The sequence below is a fragment of the Anolis carolinensis genome, chromosome 2, assembly GCF_035594765.1.
Source record: "Anolis carolinensis isolate JA03-04 chromosome 2, rAnoCar3.1.pri, whole genome shotgun sequence".
Lineage (NCBI taxonomy): Eukaryota > Metazoa > Chordata > Lepidosauria > Squamata > Dactyloidae > Anolis > Anolis carolinensis.
Genome location: NC_085842.1, coordinates 48,698,951 through 48,716,697, shown reverse-complemented (window position 1 = coordinate 48,716,697; position 17,747 = coordinate 48,698,951). Strand labels below are relative to the sequence as shown.

Below are 17,747 nucleotides of genomic sequence, written 5' to 3'. Positions count from 1 at the left end.
TCCTTTTAGTTTTCTTGAGCAGTGTTTACCCTCTTCTTGTTCTTTCTCCTTAAAGGACAACCAAGATGGCTCATCCAGTGAAGGAATTTTTGTCTCTAAAATAGCTGACACTGGACCTGCTGCCAAAGAAGGAGGACTGCAGATTCATGACAGGATTATTGAAGTAAGAACACTTGCTCTGATCTCTTCTTAATAGGCAGATTTCCTTTTCTGTCCCTTTGCATTAAGTATAATGCAAGTCTCCACCTTGGGAGAGATGTGACAGGGCTAGCAGAGGCTGGATAAGAGGGCAGCTAAAATATGCATGACTTGCTCAAGCGCTGACCTTCCTGGCTTTAGGTATAGTTGTTATCTAAATATAGAAACGAGATTATGGAAGGTATGTGCTGGTCCTGGCATTTGGAGGAGCTAGCATCTACTTGGTATGCTGCAGTTATTTCTTTCTGAAGCTATTGGAGACGTGCAAGTTATTTAGTTAAAACCATATGTGAAGGCAAGTATCTGTTGTGAGAACTGGAACTTTATTTAGCTTGGTTTCTAAGGCATTTTTTTCAAGAGGACCCAAATGTTTTGAACAGATGATAAAGGACAGAAGCCTCTTTTAAGTGGGCCTTACAGCACATCAAGATGAGCTTGTTGGAGAAATTCCTTGAAGTTACTGTGAACTCATTTTCAGTCTGGACGTCTTCCCATTTTCCTAGCATGAAAAAGTAGTTCCTGTGGATGAGTTCCTTTCCTCAAAATGATTTCTCAAGCCTTTCTTTTTAAACAAATTGTTAAAGAGAAAGTTTGATTTATGGAATGAAAAGGAGTTTAATTTGAAATCACATTCCATTGTTAGCTATCTTCAAATTAAAATTTATTCATTTTCTTTAATTGCTATAAAAGTGGGAAAGTGAAAGGGACTGTTATTTGTTGTGTTTTTTAAAAAGATAAATGCTGTTTTTATTGCCAAAGATAGAATGGAGCAGCCAATTTCTCTGACATTGAATTCCTTTGCTCTTATGTTTTGCAAATGAGCAATAAACAGCTGTTAAGGATTTTGTATTGGCAAACAGAATATATATTGCTATTTTCTGCATGGGTAAAATTACTTGCATTCGCAATTTTTGGTAACAGTATGAAATATTATAGAGAACAGTTTGTGCTAGAAGTCTGTATGGAGGTGCAAACGGGTGGGAGAGGAAAAAGACTTTTTAAATAACCATGGCATTTAAATTATAGTCTGGTATTCTATATTGTTGTTACTTGTAACTATTTGAACCTAGAGATACTGACCTAGAGGTATGGATTTGTAACTATTTGTAACGTAGAGGTACAGATTTGTAACCTAGAGATATGGACCCATGACTGCTCCATATTCAGTAACACTGCATAGTCATGATCATAGCACTGTTGCCATTATCAGTAACATCCACTATGCCATCCACCTTAACAGCCAGCCACCTCATTGAGTAACGTTTTTTTCATCTAGCACAATGGTTCTCAACCTGGGATCTCCAGATGTTTTTGGCCTTCAACTCCCAGAAATCCTAACCGCTGGTAAACATCTGAGGACCCCAGGTTGAGAACCACTGAAGTTTGAGTGGAAGGAAGGTGGTGTTATTAGCCCATTTCTGTTAACGAGTAAGATTGTGACAATCAGAAGCAGGAGACAGTCACAATGTGTTGTTACCTCACAACCTCTGAGGATGCCTGCCATAGATGTGGGCGAAATGTCAGGAGAGAATACTTCTAGAACATGGCCATACAGCTCGGAAAACATACAACAACCCCACAGTCACAATGCTTTGTTTTAATCTTGCTTATTCATCCTGTTTGCAACTCAGTCACCATCTGAACAGACTTCTTTTGCTTGATGAAGCTGCTTCCTATTAAGGTGAATTGTGGGAGGTTAGGCCAGGAAACATTGCTTGGTTACCTGTTTGCAACTGAGTAAGTGGAATTTGACTGTAGAGTCATCTGGAGAACCAAGTGATTCCTAGAGAGAACATCTTAATCAAATCTATGAATAATCACATCCACAGAAGTTAAATCTATAAATGAGACAGGCCATCTGCAGTTTCAATTGTCGAATCAACTGTCAGAGGCTACGTGAATCTCACTGATTAGTGGGGTTTATTTAAGCTGAGATGAACAATAGGATTTAGTATACAGTTTTTAATTGCATAAAAGCTGAAACATTAATATCTTGAGGCCAGCCAGGCCTTTTGAAGAAACACATCTTCCTGTATGAACCTCCCTCTTCATACCTGTTGTCTTCTAAGGTTCTGCTGTTATGTCTTCCACTAAGGCAAGTGCTTTTAGTGTAGACATGAGAAGAGGCCCTTTTGCTGCTAGTATCCCAGGCCCCTTCTATGCTGCCATATGAAATCCAGATTATCTGCTTTGGACTGGATTATATGGCAGTGTAGAAGGGCCCCTAGATGTCAAATTTGCTGAAGGGAAGGTTAAGTACGATTCCTATTATTTTCCTTTGGGTAGGTGGCTAAGATGGGAGCCCCCAATGGTGCAGCGGGTTAAACCGCTGAGCTGCTTAACTTGCTGACTAAAAGGTCAGTGGTTCGAATCCAGGGAGCTCCCGCTGTTAGCCCCAGTTTCTGCCAACCAAGCAGTTTAGAAACATAAAAATGTAAGTAGATCAATAGGTACTGCTCCAGCGGGAAGGTAACATGCTCCATGCAGTCATGTTGGCCACATGACCTAGGAGTCATCTATAGACAACAGCAGCTCTTCAGCTTAGAAATGGAAATGAGCACCAACCCCTAGAGTCAGACACAACTGGTCTTAATGTCAGGGGGAAACCTTTACCTACCTACCTAGGTGGTTGAGACATATTTGTTCACATATGCATTTTAAATGTTTGGGCTTTGTCTAGGCTGTGTTTGTATATTGGCTGTTATATTGGCTCTGAATGCCCTTTTAATTGATAGTTTACTATTCAAAACTGCCCTGGGGGCTTTTTTAAAGTTATTTTTATTGTTGTGTTTCTTCAAGTCATTTCTGTTATACTCACAAATTTTGAAGTGATAATTGAATAACTTCCCTGAAACACAGCTAATGAGCATTCTGCTAAAAGTCCCTAAGATTTACAGTCCAGTTCCTGCACAGTATGGCCATGACTACCACCCAAAGTGGGTAGTCAGTGAACAGACAGTGGTCTTAGATCTGTGTATATATACACAGCAAAGTCTTAAAACATAGTCTCAGGGGAAAAAGAAGTGACGTATTTTCCAACAATTATCAGTGATTTCCCAAGTGTATGTCCAGCCTAAGCAAATCTCCTAGCTTCAAAGGCTCATGATGCCTGTGTAAGTTATCTTCAGTTCATTGCGATAGCCTAGGAAGAGGGAGCTTGTGATAGTTGAACGTTTGAACCATGTTTTATCTCTTTAATGTCCAAACACATTAATGCTATCTGGACTCCCTCACACAATCCAATCTAATGTCTAAGGATGAAGATACATTTCAAAGGTGACCTTGTTCAGCTGGAAAGAATGTGGAGCTGACAAATAGTGATGTCACTGGAGTTATTAATCAGTTAGAAAGGGTATCTCCTGTTGAGCAATTGAAATGTATTATTTTATATTTATTGATCCGAGTCCCTGCTTTATCATTGTAAGTAGCAAGGTACAGAGCAATCTGCCCTGCAGAGCAGCAATGTGGATTGCTATCTTTTAAACAGAAGGATTCAACTCAATTTATTCTGTGCCATTGCTGAACAATGTCCATTAATTTGGGTTTTATTGGATGAATGGAGGTTTGGCATCAGCAGTTCTTGGTTTGTGTTCTTTGTTATCTGTAATAATGCCTATGGGTTTTTCTGTAGCAACTCAGGGCAATAAGAATATATGGAGCATCTTTGCTGCTTTTATCATCCCAGGCATGAGGATAGTTATAGGACAACCTGCCTCCGGTGAAAAAACAACAGTGATCATTCTTCACATATGTTAATCTGCCTAAGTGTTATGCTGATGAGCTAAAGCCAGATTACTTTTTTGTTGTTTGCTGCATGCCTTCAAGCCATTTCCCACTTAGGACAATCCTAAAGTGAACCTATCATGGGTTTCCTTGCCAAAATTTGTTCAAAGTGGGTTCGCTTTTGCCTTCTTTCAAGGCTCACAGAGTGTAAGTAACTTAAGGTCATCCAGTTGGTTTTCATGGCTGAGTGGAGAATTGAACCCTAGTCTCCAGAATCCTGATCCAATTCTCAAACCACTATACCACACTGACTCTAGTTTGTTTAGTTAAAAATAATTCCCTTTGTTTGGATTCCACTGTAAATAAAAATCAGGACTCAGATTTCCCCTGCTTTCAAGGTGAATGTATAAATCAAGAAATATTTTTTCCTTGATAGTTTATTCATAATTGTGATTTTTTTCAACACTGAATGTATAGAGATTTTAGAATTAGCAGTGCTGTAAGCTAAAACATCTGGAGATTCCCTTCTTGCATAAACAAAGCCAGATCTGCTGATAGACAAACCACGAGAACAAGTCATAAGGGATTAAGTTAAAATCACTTAAAATAAACATTCTGGCTTGAATCCTATTGGTAGTTCTGAATAGAATAGTCTCACTGAATTAATCATTGCATGGTGAGTCATCACATTTGTAAAAAAAATATTTAATAGCTCTACTTAAAGAACTCAGATTTAAGATCAGACAGTGCAAAGTTTGAAAATATGATAATCCAAGTTTTAATCAATTTTATCTATGAAGAGAAACGACTCAAACCATGTTTCAAAAATCAACAAGAAGCTATAGTGATGAACTGTTAATAGTATCTGCAAAAAGAGCACTGTGTTCATACATAGCATATTGGCCTATGACAAAAGAAAAAAGTAAATAGATGCACAATGAGAAAAAAAGGTAGGTCAGAGTGAAAACTGATGTATAATAATGAAAGATGAAAAAATCCACCAAAACTCGATTTGAAAGAAAGAAAGGGGGAAATCTTGTTTCTGTCATCTAATGCCCACTTAAACTGAAAATCTACAATAGGTCTGCCCACTATGTGTTAGGGGCATCTCTCTTCCACAGGGGCTTAGAAATTTCTCTCTCTTGGATGTCTTTCAGTAAGAATCAGTGTAATTAGGTATCCACAGAACGGTCAAAGCCCTAGGGACTAATTATTCACTTTTATGACCAGAATGTATAAATCCTTTTTATAACATTGTGGGAATGTTTCATCCACTTAAACTGTAGAGCAATATAAATTGGAAGCAACACATTTGAATCTCAGTGGGAGAGCATCCAACCTCTTCCACTGAGATTCAAGAATAAATATTTAATATGTTTCAAATGTAAGCACTGTGAAATACAGACATTTTCAGTGGAGTACTAGTTTGTCATCCAATACCACAAGAAAATGGCAGCTTTTGCCTCTCTATGGAATGGGTCCAAGGAGTCCCAACATTTTACCCTCAGCTTATCTACAGACCATAAAAACCTGCCTCAACTTATACATGATGCTAGCTTATACACAAATAAATACAGTACTTTAAAACAGACACACTTATTTGGCATTAACTTTTGGATTGGAATCCAGTTCTTCCAGCCCGGGAAGCATTTTATCTCTGAGAAAGTATTTATACACATGTTTGGGAGGGAGGGGACATAAAAATAAAATCTACAAACACAGAAGATTATTTTAACATTGTTGCTTGATGAACAATAATTGGGAAATAGTGTTTTGGCAAGTCTCCCTGCCTGAACCTTTTGAGTTTCTCATTACAACCACACACCCATAAGGGTTCATCAGGTATATGTGCAGGTAACAGTGGTGCTGCAGGTTTTTTTAATTGGTCCTCACCTTCCATCAACCCTAGTCAGCAAAGTGGGTTTAAGCCCCCACTGACACCCAAAAGAAGCGGACTTTCCCAGAGGTTGTCCCCATTCTATCTCACTGGAATAGGGCCATCTCAATATCCCCCGGATCACCATGAGCCTGCTCTGGCAGCCCTCCTGGCACATAAAAATGATGCCTGACACATCATTCTTACATATCAGGGGGGCTGCTGAAGCAGCCTCATGGTGGCCCAGTAAGTTTTTATTCTATTTTAAGACTTTTTGTTTGCCCTCTTCGCTCCTTTGAGCTCATGGAACCCAAAGAAGCAAATTGGGCTGTGGAGACAGACTACTGTGACTCTGGAAGCAGTCTCCAGAGTCTGTCCCCACATGGCTCATACCCCATTAGAACTGGGCCTTTCAGGAAGGCCCAGATCTAATGGGGTACCTAATTAATTTGGGATAAAGCAGAGTTTCCCTACTTTGTCCTGAGTTAATTTGCTTTCATCTGAGGCGTCATGCCTTAGTTGAAAGTCTGACAGGGCCCGCATTTTGGGCCCTGTCTGGAAGGACCCAGAAATTAAGAATAACGAAGTCTAAAAACAACTGGAGAAACATTCCTGCTCCCTTCTAAAGGTTAAACTCCACCTCTTGGATTTGACAACATATTTTCATCATGATACACATGGTAAGTTTATTTCTGCTAGGATGCCCATGTTTACCTCTTAGAAAGTGTTTGTTAAATGACCAATGTTTGTAGACCCAAAAAAGGACAAGCGAAAGTAATAAACTCCCATATGAGAAAACTTTACATTACAATGTTTGTGGATGATCAGTTAAGTAACAGAGGAAGAATGATAAATAAGAAAAGATAGTGAATGAGAGAATTCTTTTCTTTGACTCCCATAACACTCAGGATCATGTGGAAAGATTCAAGACTGGGGAATTTGCTTAGCTTTGATCAGATTCATGGAGGATCAGGCTATCAATAGCTAATGCTCATAACGGCTACATATTATATCCAAGATCACAGGAAATAAGCTCAGTTGCTGGGGATCACAACCACAAAGTTACTGCTATACTGGCCTGTATAAGATCTTCCCATGGACAGTTTGCTGGCTTACTAGACTAGACAATCCTTGATGAAGCAAGCCTTTTGTTGTCTTCTTAAATTGTGCTAAATTGCAATTATAGACATCTGAGATAACTGAGTTTGTTAAAATGTAAGGATTTAATTTTTCTCCACATCTGCATTAGTTCCTTTAGCTTTATGTAATTCCCTGTTCAACTTTCCACATTTGAAGCCAAAGTCATCATGATTCTACTGCCGGAATTTAATTTGCAGGTCTGAACACTCTTTTTGAGACTTTACAGAGCAAACACTACCGAGGTCTTTCCATATCTATAGTATTATTTTGGAGTTCATGCGTATCACAATAATTGGGCAATCAAGCACAATCGACCTTAATTTACTACATGTGCAGTAAATTACCATGTCAATTGTATGAAAAGATAGGAATAGAATTAGCATAGATCAGCTAAAAAGCTGTTGAATATTTAGAGCTTTGTGATTGAAATAGAATTAATGCTCTTTTGTTTCATTTTTAAAATTGGGATCCTGCACAGCCTCAGCATATACAGTAAGATCAATGGAATAAATTAGTTTTACCAGTGTAAAAGATGCTCTCTAGTTTGCTCCAGTTTTGTATATAGATTTTGGCCCATGTTTTATTCTTCTTTTCTGAAACATGTTGGAAGGGAACCCAAAGCCATCTAAGTTCACCCCTGCCAATCAGTTTGTCTAATAATATTTGGCAAAGTAGGAGACAATAGGAAAAGAGGAATAGATGTCACAGCCCTGAGTCTGCGACCTGAGTAGGCTGATGATGACAGGATGTCTTGGAGATACTCAGTCATAGGGTTGCCATATGTTGGCACTGGCTTGATGGCAATTAACAACCGTTTTCCTGTCTTTTTTTCCAACTGAAGGATCTATGGGCATTAAACTCAGTACCACGTGGTATCATTTAACAGCCATGCAGGAACACAAATCAAAACCAATTGCCATCCATCCTCTATTTAAAAACCCCCAAAGAAGGAGACTCCTCCACACTCTGAGGCAGCATATTCCACTTCCAAACAGCTCTTATCCTCACAAGTTTCTTCCAAATGTTTATAGAATCATAGGATTGGAAGAGACCGTTTTAACTATTATGTCTATGTTCTGCAGAATCCTAGGATTCTAGGATCAGTTGTGGAAATAGCCCAAAGATGGAACCATAACAGTTAAATTGCTATAACAGTAGTATAGGGACACTCAAAGTTATTTGGCCTGCATTGTGGTTTTGTTGCAGTATCATCTGAACCGATCATAAATAAGATTTGTTTCTTTCTCAGAAACCACTGTCACAAATGGAAATAAAGGCACTTAGTATCTATATATTCAATATCTGTGCATTGTACAATATCTTTGTTTGAGTTCATCTGTCCAACACCTGTTTTAAGATATCGTTTGAGTATCTGAACCAGTGCTTTGAAAATTTTGAAGCAGCTCAGAAATAACAGCAATTAATTGACATACAAGCAAAATTAAGAGCTGCTATTATACAAGCACCATGTAATTAGTCACAGTGACCTTGTTTTGTATGTTACTACAAAGCAGAACTCTTTGATCACATTTGAATTGTACAGTGTGGGTTAATGCAGCATCTTTCACAACTAAAGCTTGTAAAGCTGTTAGATCCCCATAAATATAAATGATAACAGGTGGACAATATTAAGAGTTTAGGAGTTGGGTGGGAGATTTGCATTATCTTAAGGGCATTCAAAGGGTTCTCAAATATTGGTCCTCCAGATGTTTTAGACTTCAGTTCCCCGAACCTCACCTTTATCCAAGCTGGCTAGGATTTTTGGGAGTGGAAGTCCAAAGCATCTGGAGGACCAAAGTATGAAAACTATTGCTGTACAGCATTAGAATGATTGCTTTGAGATTGTATATGTCTATCCAAAGCAAGTTTATTGTAGACTTCATCTCAATCATGGAATATAAATATGTTGTTCAAGCTGCATGTAATGGGTACAAAAGAAATATCTAGAGTAGATATAGCACAGCCTTTGGCACCCTTCATCTAGCTGTTAAACAGTCTTCAGAACAGCACAGTCTTTTGCCTTGATGGTTTGATCTTTGCCAAATTAGCCTGTAAGGCAGAGTTGACCAGGGACTATGCCAAATATGTACCAGTTTAGAAAGTATATAGCATATAGTAGCATATAGTTTATTGGCTGCATGCAACGTGTCAACCCAATATGCAACCTTGGACAAGTCACACTCAAACTCACAAGAAGCCATGGCAACTCCCCCCCCCTTGAGAAATCCTTTCAAGAAAATCCTCTGAAAGATTTGTGTTAGAGTTGACATAAGTTGGAAAAGACTTGAAGGCACACAACAACAACAAAGTGCCTTTGAGGTGTCTTTGAAGATTGAGAAGTAGGGTTAAAAAAGGAAGCAGTATCAAATAGACTACATTTCTTCACTACTGAAACTTCAAACCTGTGATTTAAAAAGTCAGATAATGGATTGTTAAATAAATCAGTGTACATTTCCATTGGCTAAGTTTGCATTGGACAGACCATTTCTTCAGATGTATGGATTATGTGTGATAAGTTATTTGTGCCTCAGAAGTTCACAAAATAATAATTCTAGTTGCAAGGGATATCTGTAAAATGTGTTTTTGTAACCTATTATTTACAGCATTTTCCTTTGTCAAAGACAAAGTTGGAGTCAAGATGACAGGTTCCTGAGATGGTCTTAAGAGCTGGACAGAGGTGTATATTATAGAACATTTCCCTTTTCCTTAAAACGTCTCAACTGTGACTAGGATCCAAAGAAATTCTGTAATGGGTATACACTGCAAAAGAATTTGAATTTCTTATTTTTGAATAGCACTGCCAGGCCATATGGCAAACTGTTTTCAAACCAGAAATTGTTTTTGAAAAACAATTGGGGATATGGCAAGGAATTAGATAATGTTGTGATGAGTGAAAAGGTGGGTTTTAAAAAACCCAAGCCGTTGAACGTACCTCAAATGGAATGGTGTATTTGCATCCCACACTAAGTTTTACATTGATACAGTTCACAGAACTGTATGCAGGCATATAATTTAAATTCTGAAAATAAAGGTCAGAATCTGAAGAAACCACAGCCTATGTGGTTGACAAAGCACTTCCATATTTCCACAGTGAAATGTCATTCTTTTCTTTTCACTGGAAATCTCCTGTGCCATGTTGGATGCTATTCTGAAGAGTTCCCCCTCCCACTGCCATATTGAGAGTAGCTTTGTGTGTTTAACAACTTTGAGCATCTAACTGTGTTGCAGCAGGGGGGAAATGTAGAGGTCTAAAACCTCCCACTGTTTATATGGAACAATGCCAGTGGCCTGTTTGGGGCCACACTTTTATAGACCTAGTTTTACAGATATCATCATTATTATTTTTTTCCAAAACAATCTTTTGATATTTTCATTTTGTTCTAATAATAGAGCAAATCTCTGCTTCTCAAAAGAAGAAAAGCACAGCTGAAGAGTAAATTAACAACTGCCTTCAATAAAAACATCTTGTTTTATTTTAAAGTATTTCCACACACGGATGGGATGTTGGCCATTTTCTGCATCTTGTATTGTTTCTCATCCCAGTGGCTTTTTCTGCTGCTGCTGGAAGCTTTGAAGGTGTAGTCTGGTTGCAGCAGGGGGGTTACTGGCTCCTTCTGCTTCCAAACCTTTCCCAATAACTGGGGCCACCTTTCTTAACTCTTTTCTAGTTTTAGCCGTCTGGTTAACTGTTACATTCGTTTTCTATTTTGGTCAGTCTTTGAAGTGTGCTTCTTTGCTGCAATGGGGATGGCGCATTTAATTGGACAGGGTTATTCCTTATAACACAGAGTCCAAAATAATAAAAGCTGCAGAGTCCAAAATAATAAATTGCCAAGCAGAAGAAAGGAGAAGAATGCATACAAAGGTGCCAAAACCAGATAGATAATATATTAGCCCCCTGTATGATGAAATAAATCTCTAGGTTTATAGACTATTAAAGCTGTTTTGTCTTAGTTTGTGCTTTGTAATATTGTGCATTCAATTTCCAGTATTCCAAGCTTTTCTTCTTTCCTTTTTGACACTTTGTTCCTTTTTGACACAGCTGGCAATAACCTGGTGATTTAAGAGACTGCGGGCTAGATCCAGTTGCTGTTGTCAATTAGAGTAGATAAGTTGAATCAAGAAAACTTACATAAGTGTTGAGGTACTATTCGATAGTTGATTTAGTGAGTCTGGGATATTATTATTATTTCTATACCACCTCTCCTTGTGGCTCGAAGCAGGTTACAATATCGCTAAAAACACACCATCATCTAAAATCACATATTAAAACATATTTCTACAAAATACATTTTAAAATACACAGAACAAAGATTAAATGTAAGACACAAGTTTAGAATTTATTATTAAAACTGGCTGGGTAAGCCTGTCAGAAGAGATAGGTCTTTAGATGGTTTTAAAATTCCGACAGCTCATTTAGCTGTTGGAACTCTTCCAGCAGGTTGTTGCATAGTCTTGGGGTGGCCGAGTGGGTGACGGTTGTCAGTCAGGTTCTGGCAGGCTGGAATAACTGCCCCCTAGAGGACCTGAGTGTTCGAGGCACATTGTATGGGAGAAGGCAATCCTTCAGGTAATCTGGCCCCAAACCATGTAGGGCTTTAAAAGTCAAAACCAACACTTTGTACTTTGCCCAGAAACTAATTGGCAGCCAGTGGAGTGACTGCTGTATTTTCAACCAACTGGAGTTTCCAAATTTGTTACAAATTTAGCCCAATGTAAAAGCACATTGCAGAAATCCAACCTTGAGGTTACAAGTGTGTGCTGCTCTACCATCTTAAGGTCCTCCAAATCTAGGAAGGGGTGCAGCTGGCATATCAGTCGAAGCTGATAATAATAAGAAATAAGACAGTTCAAGTTCAGGCTATTTGGCTGACCGTGTCTTCTTGTACGAATCTGCCCGGGCCCTGGGGTTTTCAGAAGAGGCCCTTCTCTCAGTCCCACCTCCATCTCAAGCTCGGTTGGTGGGAACGAGAGAATGGGCTTTTTCAGTGTCTGCCCCTTTACTCTGGAACTCGCTACCCAGGGAAGTCAGAAAAGTCCTCTCCCTGCTGTTCTTCCGACGGCAAGCTAAAACCTTTTTATTCAGACAAGCTTTTAAAGATGAAGGTGTTTAAGATCATGTCAGAGGCTTCTGTGGTTTTATATGTTTTTATGGATTTAATCTGAATTGTTTTAAATTTGTTGTTTTAAAACTGTTTTTTGATGTGTATGTTATATTGTAAGCTGCCCTGAGTCCCCTGATGGGTGAGAAGGGCGGGGTAGAAGTGATGTAATAATAAATAAATACTAATGATGTTTAATACGGTTTTAATATCTGTATATTTTAAACTGTATTGTAATGCTTTTAATAATAGCTTCTATGGATCTCCTTATGGAGAGAAAAAGCAGGATATAAAGATGATGATGATGATGATGGTGATGATTTTTAAGTACAGTGGAGTCTCAACGGGCCGGCAGAAGCTTGGACAAGCGAATATCTTGGATAATAAGGAGGGATTAAGGAAAAGCCTATTAAACGTCAAATTAGGTCATGATTTTACAAATTAAGCACCAAAACACCATATTATACAACAAATTTGACAGAAAATGTAGTTCAATACACTGTAATGTTATGTTGTAATTACTGTATTTACGAATTTAGCACCAAAATATCACGATATATTGAAAACATTGACTACAAAAATGGCTTGGATAATCCAGAAGCTTGGATAAGCGAGGCTTGGATAAGTGAGACTCTACTGTACTAAGTTTAATTTAATTGAAGATTGGGGTATTTTACAAGTGCTAGCGTTGATTTTTTAAAATTACCAATGTTAAACATTGGTGAAGGCCTCTTTATCGTTTCTATCTACCAACAAACATTTTAGAACAAAACCTTCATTTCATTAAAATGGGACATTGAGAATTAATCTATTGTGTTAAAATTCACCCTTACTTCTCCGTCTCCAGTAAAATGTCTGCATTATTTTCAGCAAGTCTTGCCTTCATCACATATGCTTAATTAAACCGAGCTGTCAATGAGGCGATAAACCATAACAAAATTCGCTTGGGAGCAGAATGCAAATTTTGAGCTGTAAACTGAGGTCTTGGGAAAGGTCTTGTCTGCTTTTGCCAGTCCAGTTATCACCAAAATTCATTCATATTCATAGTGAATTAAAGACAGGTATCTTATTCCAAATGTGGTAGTGCTCGTTAAAGTAAATTGCTAAACAAATACTAAGAGGAAAGAAAGACTATTGAATCCTGTTATTCAACACTACTGTATTCTTTTCTTATCAGTCAGGCTGATAATTTAAAGCCGATTGCAAATATTCCAATGTCGTTGGTTTTTATAACTGGGTTTCAAACAATTTAAAATGTAGAACCATTTTACACAACACAACAAAAGTACTATGATTCCACTTTATCAGCAATGACAACATCCTATAGTTCGTAACTTGTAATGAGGCAGTAGAGCTGTTTGGCTGAGAATTTCAAAATAACCCTTCCTAGACTGTAAATCCTAAGATTCCATGGGATGTTGCGAGGAGAATTAAAGTAGAATCATTACCTTGACTACTACGTTCAGAGATAATAATACAGAATGTGGGAACTTCTAGATGTTGGAGTGCAATCCTGCTTTGCATTACCATTGACAATGTTTACTAGGATGGATGGCAGCTGGTTCAATCGACATCTGGCGGGCTGCATGTTCCCCATCTCTGGCATAGATCATTAAATTTGTGCAGTTCATGGAGGTCTATTGACTCCAAAGCTTGGTTTCATTTTTTATTTTATTTTTTGCCGTTCTGCCTATTAGTCACACCTATGTTTTGTAACAAAATGTATATACATCAGTTACTGTTTTCATTGGTTGGTGCAAGTCCTGTGAATATTCCTGCAAGGTTCAAAATTAACTATAATCTCCTTCAACATACTGAGAAAGTCCATTGAATCAGGATGAACGTGAAGGATATGTTGTGCAATATGTGCTAAGTCAGTGTACATCAAAATATACATGAAGGTCAAACTCATTCCATTATGGTAAGCAGGCTTTGCCAATTGAAAGTTTCAGAGAGTCTTATAATCACTATCCACTTTGTAATTGCAGTGGAGCACCTTTAATAATAATAATAATAACTGTATTTTTGTATCCCACCTCCATCTCCCTGAAGGGACTTGGAGCGGCTCACATGGGGACAAGCACAATCAACGCAGTTAAAATATAGCATAATAAAACTGCTAAAGCAACATCTTAATTGGACAAAATAAAACAACACATAACATAATTCAGTATAAAACACAATTGAACAACCACCAATGGCCTGAGTGGTTTCTGAGGGCGGGCAGGGCTAGTACAAGTCAGTTGCAAGGACAGGACTGATGGATAAAGTGCAGAAGCTAGATGACGAATATAGGAATGGAGGGTAGTATAAAGCAGAGTGCTATATCTCTGTGTAGAGAGCAGTAGTAAAGTGCAAAGATTAGACTTCAGACCATAGCTGGGGCCAAAGTTATCTGGGGAACTGTCTAAGTTATCTGGGGAACAGCGGAACATCTACGTTTTTAGTTCTTTACGGAAAGTGAAGAGGGTGGGTGCCACCTTTGGAAGTTACCAAATGATGGAAAAGTAATCGCTATCTGTCACAAAGTAGATATCTGTCAGAATTTGATCTTCACCGTGGCCCCAGACAAGCAAAGTATCTCAAGTAGATACTAACACTTTCCTTTGAAGCAAATAAACCCTGTGGATTAAAAACAACACTTTCTTGTCCTAGAACCAGGAAGTGGCACAGACATAGGTAGACAATGGCTCTTCCAGTGTGTGGCAGAGTATGTTTTCCTGCAGGTACTTGGGATCATTTTATGGAGGAGCAGTTTCCTTCCAGTGGTTCTAGTATTTCCAGATTCCCTCCCAAAGCTGACCTTAGACATTCAACTGCTTAAATCACAAGAGCAAATGATGCCTCCACACCTGCAGAGAAAGGGTGATGGCTCAAATGTCCCATCTGGACAGTGAACTGGTCTGAATTGGTCCTGATTCCATTGTCCAGACTGTCCTGGAATTGTGGGCTATTCTGGAGTTTCCAGCAAACTTGACTTTGACTTTGTCCAAACTAGTGTAAAATTTGTTTACATGCAATATTCACTGGAAGTGAGTGAGCATCATTGGATAAGTCAGAAGTGACTTTTCAGTGAGTCCTGCGTAGAATTGCCCCAATTTTTAGTTTTTTTGGATATAATCTGTATTATGTGTAGTCTGAAACATCTAGTCAGTAACACCTGTCAGGCTATGAAATCAATATTAATGACATAGCTAACAATTCACACTTCAATAGCATATGTATATCCTGTGACTTCTGCATCATAAAAGCTAGTAATTCCCTGGATTTTTTTTTGGATTTTTTTCTGGGTGATTTTATTGAAGATATTTGTCTTTATATCTTCTGCAGGAATGCAAAAACATTTTCTATATCTTCTGAAGGAATGCAGAGTTTCCTTAAATTTGTTTCTGTATTTTTCAGTTACAAATTTTATTTACAACCATTCCAATATTGTATCCATTAACGATAAAGATTTTACCTTCAAAATGGTCCGTTTATCTGTTTATCAATATCATATATTTGCTTTTATTGATAATATCTATTTAAGCCTGCATCACTGCTCAGAGTTCTTGAAAATAATTGGAAACTGGGAGATGCTGACCTTTCCTATTCTCCTTTGTATAGTTCTGAGAAATCTATACTTTGTCCTTCAGCCTGTGTGTTTTATTTCCCCTCTAATCAGATTTTTCTCTGCAAAGTGTATAAATGGTGTCTTGGAGGACACAGTTAGTTTAACTAAGTTTGTCCTCTTAATTCCTAGGGAATTAATACCTAAGGTCCATGGTTATACATTTTTTTTTGGTTAGGTGAGCCAAGTTTTATTGCCAAGGTCAATGGTGAAGCAAGATTTTGGAGCATAGCTTTGGTTTCAAATTCTGTTTTTCTTGGCAAGTATTTCTATCTGTCACTTCATTGGCTTTGCCTTCCAATATATAGCTGTGTGCAGTTTTAGACTCAAAAGGCATTCAAGTGCATGTGTTATAATTGCTAACGAGCTTGCTGTTTTGTTTTGTTTTTATAATTTACAATGCTAGACAGAAAGGATGCCTAATGCCTGTCAGCACAATCACTGGCATTACAAAAGGAATTGTCAAGCTAATGGTGGATGGCTTAATGTTTCAGACCACCAACTCTGAGAACAGGATTTCTTGAGTATGACTGAAACATCAGGCAACTGTAAAGTTTCTTTCTCAAACAACTAGAACAACAGGAGCTAAAAGAAAAACAATGTATGAAAGTTTTAGAAAATACTGTTGTCATTTTTTTGAAGTAAATAAAAGACGATATCTGCTTCTTTATGTTAAGGCAAGGGACCTAAGTGATTGCACCTTAACTCCTCAGCTACTTTATTATCAGTTGTTATATTGTATGAAAATCCTAAGGGGTTGTACAATTTTTAATTAATTAATTAATTGCTAGCCTTGTTGTCATTGGAATGTATTGTCTAAATCAGTGATGGGCAATGTCTTTAAGTCCAGAGGTCAAATTTCCCTACTCATTGGAACCAACAAAATGCAGATACATTCTGGAACATGGCCACACAGCCCGAAACACACACAACAGCCCTGTGATCCCGGCCATGAAAGCCTTCGACAACACGCAGATACAATTCTATCATGTGTGGCTGACCTCAGTCTACAACAAGACAGACAGCTGCCAAGGAAAGGAAGTCAACACATTCCTGAACCCAGAAAGCAGGTCTTTCTGATCTAAGACTGGACCAGAAAGAAATAGTCCACATTTTGTTTTGCGCTCAAGGCTGGTCTGACTCCTAAAGCCAGCTGGGGCTGACCATTCATTTTCCAAGATAGGGCGGGGTTGAAGCATAGCAACCAGGACATATGCTAAAGGAATTAGCTTTCTCTACTCCCATTACACACACACACACACACACACACACACACACACACAGTATGTGCACATTTTATGTAGAACAGGATTGAATAATTGCTGTGGAGATCATTTTGCCTTCCCCCCCCCCCCCCAAAAAAAATATTCCCAGTGTGCTCCATTGTACCACTGCACTATGGTCTGGTATTTTAAGGTGTTTAAGCATTCAGTTTGCATGTGCTTTTTCTGTCCACAGCTCTTTAGTATTTCAGTCTCTCAATTCATCTTCATATCCTTACTATCAGGGATTTTGAAATGTGAAGGAATGGGCAGCAATGGAAAAGGGGATTTAGATCTTTACTTTTTTACTGCCAAGAATATGTGTGCTTCTGTCCTAAACAACAGAGGAGATTTTGTCACAGAACTAGACTGTCCGCATATTATCAGTAAAACTGTGCTATTTCTAGGTGGGGCTGAGAGTATAACTCTTTGGAATGCATTTCCTCTTTATTGACAGCTATAGAAGGTATTGAGCCCATTTGTGAATCCATGCAGCAGGTGGTAGGAATCAATCTGCAGTTCTTAAAACTTTCAAGCTTTACATTCTTTCCTTTTGAGCTGCATAAATGTTTAATTTAGTTAGGTGGAAACTGCAGAAAGTCAGATACATAGTGGCTTATGAAATAAGCAATTGCAGATAATATTTCAATTAACCAACAACTGTGTGTCACATGCTTTGCTGCCGTTCTAGCATGTAACTGAATACAATCCCTGTAAAGCAGAGACAGGAATTGTGTACTCATCCAGATGTTCCTGGACGGTAACACATAGCAGCCTTAGCTAGCATGACCTGTGATGAGGATTGCTGGGAGTTCCAGTGTAACATCTCAAGGGGG

General features: G+C 38.3%; 1 protein-coding gene across 2 annotated transcripts in view; it reads left to right on the top strand.

The window, feature by feature from the left end:
- The window catches only part of pdzrn3 (PDZ domain containing ring finger 3), a 233,563-nt gene that overhangs the window by 25,276 nt on the left and 190,540 nt on the right, over positions 1–17,747 (top strand). The window contains exon 3 of one of the 2 annotated variants that reach the window (XM_062973821.1): positions 56–163. The exons of the other annotated variant lie outside the window; for it this stretch is intronic. Within the exon in view, the coding sequence (XP_062829891.1) occupies positions 56–163 (108 nt within the window). The remainder of the gene's footprint in view (positions 1–55; positions 164–17,747) is intronic. 2 annotated transcript variants of the gene reach the window in all.